This window comes from Suncus etruscus, chromosome 3 (genome assembly GCF_024139225.1).
Source record: "Suncus etruscus isolate mSunEtr1 chromosome 3, mSunEtr1.pri.cur, whole genome shotgun sequence".
NCBI classification, from domain to species: Eukaryota; Metazoa; Chordata; class Mammalia; order Eulipotyphla; family Soricidae; genus Suncus; species Suncus etruscus.
In genome coordinates, this window is record NC_064850.1 from 21,771,271 (window position 1) to 21,784,837 (window position 13,567).

At 41.0% G+C, this 13,567-nt stretch overlaps 1 protein-coding gene across 1 annotated transcript in view; it reads right to left on the reverse strand.

Annotated features, from left to right (window-relative positions):
- The window catches only part of SPTLC2 (serine palmitoyltransferase long chain base subunit 2), a 95,379-nt gene that overhangs the window by 23,695 nt on the left and 58,117 nt on the right, over nucleotides 1–13,567 (reverse strand). The window contains exons 5-8 of the mRNA XM_049770385.1: nucleotides 13,311–13,435; nucleotides 5,874–5,967; nucleotides 2,373–2,478; nucleotides 545–764 (exon numbers count right to left, since the gene is read on the reverse strand). Of these exons, the coding sequence (XP_049626342.1) occupies nucleotides 545–764; nucleotides 2,373–2,478; nucleotides 5,874–5,967; nucleotides 13,311–13,435 (545 nt within the window). The remainder of the gene's footprint in view (nucleotides 1–544; nucleotides 765–2,372; nucleotides 2,479–5,873; nucleotides 5,968–13,310; nucleotides 13,436–13,567) is intronic.

The window sequence follows — 13,567 nt, forward strand, 5'->3', positions numbered from 1 at the left end:
GTTTGGGATTGAACCATTTCCATAACAAGCTGATTCTCAAACACCCTATGTTCCATTTTATAAACTCAAAAACATGATGCCTGAAGTAAAACAGAGCGAGCAAAATAATCTTTCTTCCTGTCTCTATGTTCACCCAAAATGCACTGAAGTCCACCAGGACAAACTGGTCTTCTATTCCCAGTAGCACAGCTATAGCCCACCATTCCTCTTAAAATTGTGAGCACAATGCAAAGCCAATAGAAAACTGTAGCAAACAGGCATCACCACTGTGAGTGCTTTCACACAAGAGGGTATTCTGTGTCTCAGACCAGTGTGTCATTGGAAATGAATAAGAAAACAACAAACAATGAATAGAACTGGCCTTTAGATCCTCAGTTATTCGCCAAACAGCTGAAATGTGAAGTCTGCGGACGTCCTAAGCTGCCACCACAAAGACAGGCAGGAATGCCACACACCAATTCCAGGATCTACCTGCTAAGATTGAGTTACAAACCTGCAGCCAGCACCTCTGACCATAACCTTTCAGTTCTCAGGGTTAATTTACCTTCTTGCCTCCAATGTATCCTCCAGATGCACCAAAGCTCTTGGTGAATGTGCCCATCATCACGTCCACGTCCTCAGGATTCAGGCCAAAATATTCTACCACACCTCGGCCTGTTGGGCCCAACGCCCCAATGCTATGAGCTTCGTCTAAATATAAGTATGCCTTGTATTTCTTCTTAAGGGCAATCACTTCAGGAAGGCGAACAATTGATCCTTCCATGCTGGCAAAACAGGTTAAAATTAAAAATTGGTCACTTTACGGCTATTAGTTTTCAAAGTATATTGTTTTATATTTATTTTAGTTTGGTCTAGGAAATATCAAACAGTGCCTGAGAGCTACATCCCAGCAGTGCTCAGGGAACCATGTGGTACCATTACCAGGATGGAATCTGGGGGAAAAAAAACAAACAAACAACTACCCCTTTGAGCTATCTCCCTGGCCCAGAGTACTGAATGATCTGAAAACTGTGGTTTTAAAGTGGCAAAGCTAGATGAGGCCCTGGGTGGGCAGATGTCTGGAGAAAAGGAGATTGGATCTTTTTTTGGTTTGGATTTAGGAGGGAGGTTCACAACTGATAGTGCTCAAGTTTTATTCCTGGCTTTATGCTCAGTGGGTCAGCATATGAAATGCTGGTGATAGTACCAAGGTCAGATGCATGCTGGGCAAGCGCCCTACCCACCATTCTATCTCCCTGGCCCCAGAAGATTGAATATTTTAAAATAACACCAGAATAAAATGAATCTGAATTCTGTTGAAAAGGTTAATGATCACAACAGGTTCTGCCATAGCCTGTCTAGAATTCTGTATTACATTACACAAAATAATTTGTTTAAATGGGAGGTAAGAATAGGCAAACAGGGGGCCGGATAGCATGGAGGTAAGGCATTTGCCTTTCATGCAGAAGGACAGTGGTTCAAATCCCGGCATCCCATATGGTCCCCTGTGCCTGCCAGGGGCGATTTCTGAGCATAGAGCCAAGAGTAACCCCTGAGCGGTGCTGGGTGTGACCCAAAAACCCAAAAAAAAAAAAAAAAAAAAAGAATAGGCAAACAGGTTGCACATAAGAAGTTTTACAATTAAATACTGTATAATTATTTTTGTCTCATTAGAAAACACTGAAATTCTTGTCTCGATATATAAGTTTCTCTACAAACAGTATAAAAAGCACCTAAATAAAAGGGAAATTTGGAGACCAAGTAGCTTCATGGAAATAAAGAATAACCATCAAAAATAATAAAGACTTTTAGTGCTAACTCTGCTCCCAGCTATTTTAACGTACAGTAAACACTGCCTCCTAAGTCTAGAGATTAGTATATCTTTAGATTAAATTTTCTACAACTAAAAAAAAGGGGGGGAAAAATATTGAGGCCAATCACAAAGATTAAAATAATATAAGAGTAGACCAGACAGTACAGAGGTTAAGGTACTTGTCTTACACATGGCTGATGCCGGAACAATCCCCAGGATCATGTATGGTCCCTCAAGCACTATCAGAAATAATTCCTCGGGGCCGGGCGGTGGCGCTGGAGGTAAGGTGCCTGCCTTGCCTGTGCTAGCCTAGGACGGACCGCGGTTCGATCCCCCGGCGTCCCATATGGTCCCCCAAGAAGCCAGGAGCAACTTCTGAGCGCATAGCCAGGAGTAACCCCTGAGCGTCACAGGGTGTGGCCCAAAAACCAAAAAAAAAAAAAAAAAAAAAGAAATAATCCCTGAGCATGGAGCCAAGAGAAAGACCTGAGCACCACTGGGTGTAGCCCCTGTCCTCCATCCCAGGTAGGTAAAAAAAAAAAAAAAAAAAAAAGTTGAAAGAATAATAAAACAGAATTACCTATAGATTCCCTCCACAAGAATGAGAATTTTCTTCCAGGGTCTTCGTGTCCGAGGTTGACCATAAACAATGGCATCTTTCAATAACTTCTCTAGGCTTTGCATATCTAAAGCAAACAAAAAGCAATTTCAGTATGTAGTACATTCTTTCCTCCTAAACTAACACTGTACCAGAAATCCAAGTATATTCTTTGGAAGTATTCTTCGGGAAGAATTATAAGGGAAGGGCATTAATATGCATAATTAGAATTGATGATGCCATCAACTACAGTAATTGCATCAATAGGAATTAGAAAAAGGGCACAATGGGAGAGTTGTTGCTTTGGGGGGGCTTTGATATCACTCTTTACAGTGTCAGCTGTGCTCAGGGTCCATGCAATGCTAAAGATTGAATGTAGGGTTCTAGCCTTGTGAACCATCTTTCTAGCACTGCTTTCTTGAAATTTCATGACATACGCAGGGTTGAAAGGAAAGCTCAAAGGGCTAAACATAGGCTTTGCGTGTGGGAGGCCCAATTTCAATCCCCAGCACCTTTGAGCACCACTAGAAGTGATCACCAAATGAGCAGCCCTAAGCACTGCCCAAAGGGTCTCAAAACCCCAATTCTCTCACTCCTCCACCCTATCCCACCCCTGCCAAAAGGAAAACACATTTGTGGTCAAATATTCAAAACCAGGGGCCATAGCGATAGCACAGCAGTAGGGCATTTGCCTTGCACGTGGCTGACCCAGGACAGACCTGGGTTCAACCCCTAATGTCCCATATGGTCCCCCAAGCCAGTAGTGATTTCTGAGCGCACAGCCAGGAGTAATCCCTGATTGCCACCAGATGTGCCCAAAAACCAGAAAAAAAAATTCAAAATCAGAAAAACCTGATAATTGACTATAGCTGATTCCAATGATTAGCAAGCTTATGCAATGTCCAGTGTTTATGTCATTCACCTGTTTTGGTATTCACTGAATCAACCTTATCCCTAATCCTAGTATTTTTCCTTCAAAAATACGTGCATGAAGATGACTGAGCAAGAGAGCAATTATGAATTGAACTATTATGAATACACAAATGCACACATAGCAAACATGGAGGGGGCGACTTCAAATAACTTCAAAACATGTGGCCTGTATTTCCTTGCACCAATTAAAAAGTGCTGGAGAAACATCTTTATCTTGGTGGCAGGTTAAAATTACCACTTCAGAATGTCAACAATATATGTGTTGTGCAAAGTTTGGCAATGAGTTAAGATGGTTCCAAGGGCTGGAGAGATAGCATGGAGGTAGGGCATTTGCCTTACATCCAGAAGAACGGTGGTTCGAATCCCAGAATCCCATATGGTCCCCTGTGCCTGCCAGGGGCAATTTCTGAGCCCAGAGCCAGGTGTAACCCCTGAGCACTGCCCGGTGTGACTCAAAAGCCAAAAAAAAATATGGTTCCAAGTCTGATTGGTTAACTATCTGTTGCAGCCAAGTTCTTGTAGCAACAGTGAAAAAGATGGCAAATAACCCCAAGGAAACAAATTGGTTGGCTAGCACTTATTAAACTTACAATCTTCTTGTTAATATTGGTTGGGGCTGGAGCAATAGTACAGAAGATAGGGTGTTTGTACAAACACCCTTACAGGGCTGACCTAGGTTTGATCTCCAGGATTCCATATGGTCCCCCAAGCACCGCCAAGAGTGATTCCTGAGTGCAGAGATAGAAGTAACAACTGGCACAGCAAGGTGTGCCCCCCCACCCAAAATGCCCCAATTTTCATTGTTTTGTTTTGTTTTGTTTTTGGAGCAACACCCGGCGGTGCTCAGGGGTTACTCCTGGCTGTCTGCTCAGAAATAGCTCCTGGCAGGCACGGGGGACCATATGGGACACCGGGATTCGAACCAACCACCTTTGGTCCTGGATTGGCTGCTTGCAAGGCAAACGCCACTGTGCTATCTCTCTGGGCCCCCAATTTTTTTTTTTTAATAAAAATAATATTGTAGGCACAGCAAGTAGGGTGCTTGCCTTGTATGCAGCTAACTAGGTCCAATTCCTGGCATCCTACATATCCCCCAAGTCTGCCAGGAATGATTTCTGAAGGCAGAGTCAGAAGTAACCCCTGAGGGCTGCAGGATGTGGCCAAAAGGAAAAAAAAAATGTTTTAAATATTGTGAAGGACTGGAGAAGTAATAAGGGATTAGGTGCTTGCCTTACACTCTGTAGATCAAGCTTTTATCATTGGCACCACATATGGTTCCTCAGTAGTGACCTCCCTTAATAATAGATCCAGTATTGAATTATAGCCCTGGATGGGGGCTGTAAGTCTGAGTTTTGGGTATAGATAAAAACACACACCCTTAATTAAAATAATGCTTTGAATAGCATTTCTGATGCCTCAAAGGCTTCATACCTTTATGAATATTTGTCCTGGGGCCAGACAGTGCAGAAGAGAAGGCACTTGCTTTGTATATAGCTCTTTCTACAACAGTTCTGGTTCAAATTCTCATCATCACAGGTAGTCCCCTGAGCACCACCAGGGGTCACACCTGAGCACAGAACCAGAAAAAGTCCCTAGGCATTGATTGCCAGGTGTGGAACATCATCACATCATATCACATCACATCACCATAAGCTAACAACACGTAACAGTTAAACCAGGTGTCTTAAACTCGCAGCCCTCGGGCCGCAAACGGCCCTCGTACAACATTTTGTGACCCTGCTCTAGAGGAAGCTTTTTTTGTTTTGTTTTGTTTAGTTGTTTGGGTCACACCCCCCAATGTTCAAGGCTTACTACTGACTTTGCACTCAAGAATCACCACGACTTTGCCTCCTGCGGCCCCCAGGTAAATTGAGTTTGAGACCCCTGAAAAATTGTGCTTAGCTTTCTTGCTACACAGATTTAAAAAATAAGGTTTAAGGGGCTGGAGAGATAGCATGGAGGTAAGGCATTTTGCCTTTCATGCAGGAGGTCATCGGTTCGAATCCCGGCGTCCCATATGGTCCCCCGTGCCTGCCAGGAGCAATTTCTGAGCCTGGAGCCAGGAATAACCCCTGAGCACTGCCGGGTGTGACCCAAAAAAAACCAAAAAAAAAAAAAAAAAAATAAGGTTTAAAACAAAAGATTAAAAAAAACTTGGGGCAACATCAAATAATAATTAATATGAAAGGCTCTTAGGATCAGTACAAAAACCTGCATTCAAAACATGTGTTCCGGGGGCTGGAGAGATAGCATAGAGGTAAGGCATTTGCCTTGCATGCAGAAGGACTGTGGTTCGAATCCCGGCATCCATATGGTCTCCTGAGCCGGCTAGGAGCGATTTCTGAGCATAGAGCCAGGAGTAACCCCTGAGTGCTGCCAGGTGTGACCCAAAAACCAAAAAAAAAAAAAAAAAAAAAGACATGTGTTCCAATCCTTTGCGCTATCTCCCAGCCTACTCTTCTCATTATAAATGCAACTAGTATTACCACTGCCACTGATCCAAAAAATACGTTACTCCAAGACTAGCACTAGATTCTCCAATAAACTCACTGTTGTGTTTGAAGATGCGAATGGTTGCTCCTGAGAGTCTGGCACCTAGAACCAGGGACGCGTGGTTTAGCTCATCACTCAGAATCAGACAGCCCTGGAAAACCACAAGCAGAGGAAAAAGAGAAGTGGGAGAGAGGCTCAATTACACAAATTACAAAATGCTAAAATGACAAATAGTTCCAGTAGCAATAAACATAGAAATCTTATTTTGTAAATTACATTTCCTAATAAAAGAAGTAAGGCTCTATGGTGAACTGGTTGATCAAAAGACTAGGGCAGCACATATGGAGTTGTAGCATCTTTGTTTGTTTTTTAGTTTTGGGGTCACATTTGTCGGCACTCAAGGGTTAATCCTAGCTCTGCAGTAAGAAATCACACCTGGCAGGCTCAGGAGACCATATGGCCGCATGCAAGGCAAATGCCCTATTGCTGTGCTATTGCTCCAGCCCAAGTTGTAGCATCTTGTCACGTTGCCAAGAAAGATTGTGCTTTATAAGTACAAAGGAAAAGGAAGGAATCAAACATATTCTGGGCCCATTTAAGATCCCCCAAGATCTCCAAAACTGAAATAACAAAATCTGAAACAATCATATTAACTCAAATAAAAGGATACTTGTAAATTAATACTGGTATAAAAACATAGGAAAGAAGCAATTCTTCAACAAAAATTCCAACTAATACAAGTAGTCAGGAGGATCAAACAGAAGTATCAAGATAATAATCACAACCAAGATCCACACGTTGGTTGCTAAAAATAGTGCATAGAACTTTAATCAGCTGTAAGATATTTACGAAATCCTGAAGTATGTCTGCCAGTATTTGATTATCACAAAAGGAATGGTACTTTAGAATGTGGATCTTAGCTAATAGTCAAGTTGATGCAAAGTTCCTAGACTGTTTTAGCTGATAGTCAAGTGATCATTTAGTCAAATGATCAAGATTTTTTTTGCATTTATAATAAATAATTTAATATAATTTCATAAAATATTGAACATATTACCTAAAACATTACTGCTCCAACTTCCCTATAATTTAAGGTTTATAAAATGATCAAGATTAAACCACTAACAAAGGCCAAGGACTCCCAGATAACACTGAAAAAGGGTGTGGGACCTCTGAATTATCCCCAGACAAAAATGGGCTTCACTGAATCATGACAAAACAGCAAAGAAGCCCAAATTGAGACATTCTATAAAATAAATGAGCAGTGCTCAATTCAACAGTCAAGTTTGGGCTGGAGAAATAGCATGAAGGCAGGGTGTTTGCCTTGCATGCAAAAGGATGGTGGTTCGAATCCCGGTATCCCATATGGTCCCTCGAGCCTGCCAGGAGCAATTTCTGAGCGTAGAGCCAGGAGTAACCCCTGAGCGCTGCCAGGTGTGACCCCAAAACAAAACAAACAAACAAAATTACAGTCAAGTCCATGAAAGACAAATTCAGAATGGAGGAAGCTAATGAAACACAACTAAGAGTAATGCAGATGTTCTACTAGATCCTAGAACAGTGGAGGGAAGACATCGGTGGAAACACCAGTGAAACTAAAATAAGTCACATACTTAGCATTCTATCAAAATTCTCTTCTAAATTTGAAAAATGTTCCACTGTTACTTAAGTTAGCATAAAGGGAAGCTTAGTGAAAGGGTATACGGGAACTTTGCACTCTTTTGCAACACTCAGAACATCTAAATTTATCTTCACCAACATGCTGGAATTGGTGACATGACTCAAGCCGCAGAGCAGATGCCTTGCACATATGAGGTCCTGACTTCAACCCTCAGAACTGTCCAGATGAGTCCCCAGCACTACAGCAATAACAGCAATAATGACAAAAAGTTGTCAAAACTGAAGAGAAACTTGAAAAAGAGATGTCAATTTTCTCTTCTGAAAGGCTTCAAGTACTTTACTAGCACTCGTGGCATTCCACTACACCTCAAAAGGAAGCTTACCCTTCCTTTCCTTCTATATACAATTTGCTTCTCCTTCCAGCTTTTTTCCCCTCTAGCATTAATATAATTATTTCCCCCCTCTTCTTCCTTTCTCTGTTATCATTATTCATCATTTTTATTTAGCTATCTCTTTCCCCTTCAAATCTACTATGAGTCTCAATGAAATCCTTGGTTCAAAACAGAAATAAAAATTAAATGTCAGCAGAGAAAGCGGATTCACAGGGTTGGAGGGCATACTTTGCACATCCTCTGAGCATTACCAGGAGTCACCCCCATGCACCAGTGGGTATGATACAAAAACAAAAAGAGCAGGAACGAGAGTTTCAGAGCTGGAGAAAGCTCAAGGAGTTGGAGCCAGTTTTACCTGCAGAAAGCCAGGGCCCCAGAACATAAGATCTTAATCATCTCCTAAAGCCTTTAAATTGAGTAATAATTATCAGATTTAAAAAAAAAAAAGAAAACAACATTCAAATGGGGCCAGAACAATATTACAGTGGTAGGGAGGTTGCTTGTCTTGTACACAGTCAACCTGGGTTTCAATCCTCAGCATACAATATGGTCCCCAGGGCCCGGAGAGATAGCACAGCGGCATTTGCCTTGCAAGCAGCCCATCCAGGACCAAAGGTGGTTGGTTCGAATCCCGGTGTCCCATATGGTCCCCCGTGCCTGCCAGGAGCTATTTCTGAGCAGACAGCCAGGAGTAATGCCTGAGCACCGCCAGGTGTGACCCAAAAAAAAAAAAAAAAAAAAAAAAAAGGAAGATCATCATCAGTTCGAATCCTGGTGTCCCATATGGTCCCCTGTGCCTGCCAGGAGCAATTTCTGAGCATGGAACCAGGAGTAACCCCTGAGCACTGCCGGGTGTGACCCAAAAACAAAAAACAAAAAACAAAAAAAAAAAAAAAAAGAAAGAAATTTTAAGAAATTCCAATAAGAATCTCAGGTTGCTACCAGCAAAAACCAGGCATCAAAAAGTCTGTTCTTACCAAGCTGTTCTTACAATTCTTTAATTCTCCGTTTACATCTGTAGACTACAATGGTATGCACTTCTCATTCTTGCTATTGGTGATGGTATTTTTTGAGGGGGTGTTTGCTTTTTATATATATATATATATATATAGCACATACAAACAAATACATTTTGTTTTGGTTTGTTTTGGTTTTGGGTCACACCCAGTGATGTCCAGGGGTTATTCCTGGACATCAATTAATTCAAGAATTAATTCTGGTGAACTCAAGAACCAATTTGGAGGGGGCCTGGAGAGATAACACAGTGGTAGGACATTTGCCTTGCACACAGCCGACCCAGGGCGAATCTGGGTTTGATGCCCACATCCCATATGGTCCCCTGAGCCTGCCAGGAGCAATTTCTGAGCATAGTGCCAGGAGTAACCCCTGAGCACCACCGGGTGTGGCCCAAAAACCAAAAACCAAAAAAAAAAAAAAAAAAAAAAAAACAAGAGATTGAACCAGGTCAGTTCAGATGAGCTGACCTGAGATGTAATGCAAATGCCCTACCCATTTTACTATAGCTCCATATCTATAAGCCCATTTCTACCAAGATTTTTTATTTTTTTAAATAGAGTAAACAACTGGGGCCGGCGAGGTGGCGCTTGAGGTAAGGTGTCTGTCTTATAAGTGCTAGCCAAGGAAGGACCACGGTTCGATCCCCCGGCGTCCCATATGGTCCCCCCAAGCCAGGGGCGATTTTTGAGCACTTAGCCAGGAGTAACCCCTGAGCGTCAAATGGGTGTGGCCCAAAAACCAAAAAAAAAAATTAAATAAATAAATAAATAAATAGAGTAAACAACTAAGATGTTCGGAATAGCACAAAAAAGGAATCAGAAGAACTACATATGCATAGAACATAAGAAAAGCTAAAATGAAACTGACTAATAGATGCAAAAAACTGTCATTTGTTTCTTTTCTCTCTTTTCATCCTATCCAGTCTGGCTGGAAATTTAATCCTTTATTAATTTGTTTTTGTTTGGGGGGGGTCACATCCAGTGATGCTCAGGAGTCACTCCTGGCAGTGCTTGAGGGACCATAGGATGCCAGGGATAAATCCCAAGGCTTCAGCATGCAAAACATGCATTCAGCCCTTTATATTAGCTTCCCAATCAAGAGATATAACAATGCTGATCATTTTTCTCTGGAAACTAGCTTTAGTTTCATGCTCTCTCCTATTGCTTATTTTCTAATTCACTGGTTTCATCATTTACTTTTATTGCATTATCTGATCTGCATTTCCAATAGATTCCTCTATTTGAAATTACTGGGTTTAATTTGTTCTTTTTTTCTAATTTCTTTGGATAAGAATTTAAATGACTGACCTAAAACATTTATTTTTTCCTAACGTATTACTACCATTTAGACAATTAATTGTGGTATAATATATAATATTTCTACTTGGTCAATGTTGGTAAATATTTCTGGTTTTTGTTTTGTTGTTTTGTTTTGTTTCAAGGTTACACTTGGCAGTGCTCAGAACTTGATGCTGAGCTCATGGATTACTCCTAGAAGTCTCTGGGGATTATCTGGGGTGCTGGGAATCAAACCCAGGCTAGCAGTACGCACAAGACAAATCCTACCCACTGTAGTATTGCTCCGATCCTTTGTTTTGATATTGCTAAATGAAGGTTTTCATAAATGTTAATTAGACCCAATTCTATACACTTACTGATTTTCTAACTCTTCTATCAATTATTGGTTGTCTAGATCTTAATTATAAGTCTGATTTGTCTATTTTTCTTTTCATTTCTCAGTACTTTGCTTTACGTACTTTAAAGTTCTGTTATTGATGCCTAACATTTAATAAGTTTCTTTTCCAAGGGCCAGAAAGATGGTTCAAAGGGCTGAGCACATGTTTTGCATAAAAAACTTTTTTTTTTTTTGGTTTTTGGGCCACACCCTGTGATGCTCAGGGGTTACTCCTGGCTATGCGCTCAGAAGTTGCTCCTGGCTTCTTGGGGGACCATATGGGACGCCGGGGGATCGAACCGCGGTCCGTCCTAGGCTAGCGCAGGCAAGGCAGGCACCTTACCTCCAGCGCCACCGCCCGGCCCATAAAAAACTTTTTAGTTCAACAAATAAAATGTCCTCTTAGAAGCTGTAACAATAGTACAGCAATACTACAGCAGGTAGGGTATTTTGCCTTGCATGTGGTCAACCCAAGTTTGATTCCCAGCTTCCTATATGGTCCCCTAAGCCAGGAGTAACCCCTGAGTATCACAGGGTACAGCACAAAAAATAGGCTCTGAAGCCTTTGCGTGCTATATCTTCTTCACTCCCTTTACTTTTAACCCATCTGCATCTTTAAACTTTAAGTGCAAACCTACTTCACTTCATTTGGCAATCACTGTCTTCTAATCGAAACAGCTAAACCATTTATATTTGGTAAGATATAGGACTGAATAGATAGAAAAATGGCTAGGGAGCTTGCCTTGCATATAGGGGACCCAAGTTCAATCTCTGGCACCATATATGGTCCTAAGCCAGAAGTGATCCCTGCGGATAGAGCCAGGAGTAAGCCCTGAGCACTAACAGTGCATCCATTCACCCATATGTGTATACATACATATGCACATCTGTCTTGCTTTATGTACATACATTATATTATTATTTCACACATATATTGTATATTATATTATATACATATACATATTTATGTATGAGTTTAAAAATTCCTCTCACTATTTGTATTCTATCCATGAGGAAATATGTGTATGTTAAAGGAAAAATTTAGTATTGACTTCATTCAAGTTAGTAAATTTTATAAAGGAAACCTTAAAAATCAGAAAATTAATCAGTGGCAGGAAATGTATACTGATGAAGAAATGGTACTAGAATATTATTGTATGACTGAAATTCAACCACTAACAACTTTTTAACTTTGTATCTCAGTGATTCAATTTAAAAAATTGGGTGGGAAGGGAGAGAGTGATAGCATAGCATATAGAGCCTTTGCCTTCAAAGTGGCCAACCTGGCTTCGATCCCTGGCATCCCATTAGGTCTCCTGAGCCTGCCAGGTGTGATTTCTGAGCACAGATTCAGGAGTAATGCTTGAGAGCAGGCAAATGACTCAAAAAACAAAAGTGAAAAATAAAAGTAATTACATAGTTGGTTTGATTATATAATTAACAAAGAAATCTCAAGTATTCTGCCTAATGAGCTACTAGCTTGTCAATGTATCATTCCTATATATCAAGGTCAAAATGAGCATAATAAACCCTGAAGGCTATTTTTAAGTGATAGTGCCAATTTGCTAAAATGTGATTTAGGAAATTTCTGATTATCTCTTTTCTACTGACTGTCTCACAAACTTTATGGGAGGTAATAAAACATACATACACAATTTGTCCATATATCTAAGAGATATACATTCATTATACTGAGAACAAGTATCAGTATAACTCAATTTTCACTTGTTTTTTTGTTTTGTTTTGTTTTTGGGCCACACTCGGCGGTGCTCAGGGGTTACTCCTGGCTGTCTGCTCAGAAATAGCTCCTGGCAGGCATGGGGGACCATATGGGACACCGGGATTCGAACCAACCACCTTTGGTCCTGGATGGGCTGCTTGCAAGGCAAACACCGCTGTGCTATCTCTCCAGGCCCAATTTTCACATTTTTAACCTTAGAAAATATCTACCTGATGGGGCCGGGTAGGTGGCGCTGGAGGTAAGGTGTCTGCCTTGCAAGCGCTAGCCAAGGAAGGACCGCGGTTCGATCCCCCGGCATCCCATATGGTCCCCCCAAGCCAGGAGCGATTTCTGAGCACATAGCCAGGAGTAACCCCTGAGCGTCAAATGGGTGTGGCCCAAAAACCAAAAAAAAAAAAAAAAAGAAAATATCTACCTGCTAAAACAACCTTATCGGGGCTGGAGAAATAACATGGAGGTAAGGCGTTTGCCTTTCATGCAGAAGGAAGGTGGTTCGAATCCCAGTATTCCATATGGTCCCCTGTACCTGCCAAGGGTGATTTCTGAGCATAGAGCCAGGAGTAACCCCTGAGCACTGCCGGGTGTGACCCAAAAACCAAAAAAAAAAAAAAAAAAAACCAAAAAGCAAAAAAATCTTTCTTCAATAAGTGTAACCTTTATGCAATTTTATCAGAATGTATCTTATCTATCAGAATCCCTTCAAAACTGTATTAAATGGGGACTAGAGGGACAGTACAGCAGGTAAGGCTTTTTGCACTGCATGCAAGCGACCCAGGTCCAATCACTTATATCGCTAGGAATAATACCTGAGTACAGCAACAGCAGTAAATTCTGAGCACTGACAAATGAGGAAAAACAAAACAAAACACCTGCATTAAATGAAGGAAAGATCTTAGGGTTAGCAAGAAAGCTTAATCTCAATGGGATATACCCAAAATATACCTGGGGAAACAACATTTATTCTAAACTTTACATAGCTGTAGCTTTTTTGCATGCTTTACAAAATAAAACACACATATGAAGGCATTCTCAAGATTGACTAAGTCTTACTTTGCCAACAAGAGCAGGAATGTTCATTGAATTTGTTGCAAATCCCATGCCATATGCCATAGTAGCTTCTACACCCAAGAATCTTGCTACAAGTTTCTCAAGTTCTTCATGCTTGTCGAGGTTTCCTGTGAAGTTAACAAGGTCAAGATGATCAAATTCCAAGTTTAAGAGTTACTTGCTACTTCATAAAATAAAATCATAATCTATGTGTTATAATCTTTCAAGACTAAGATTTATGAAGTACTCAATATGAGTAA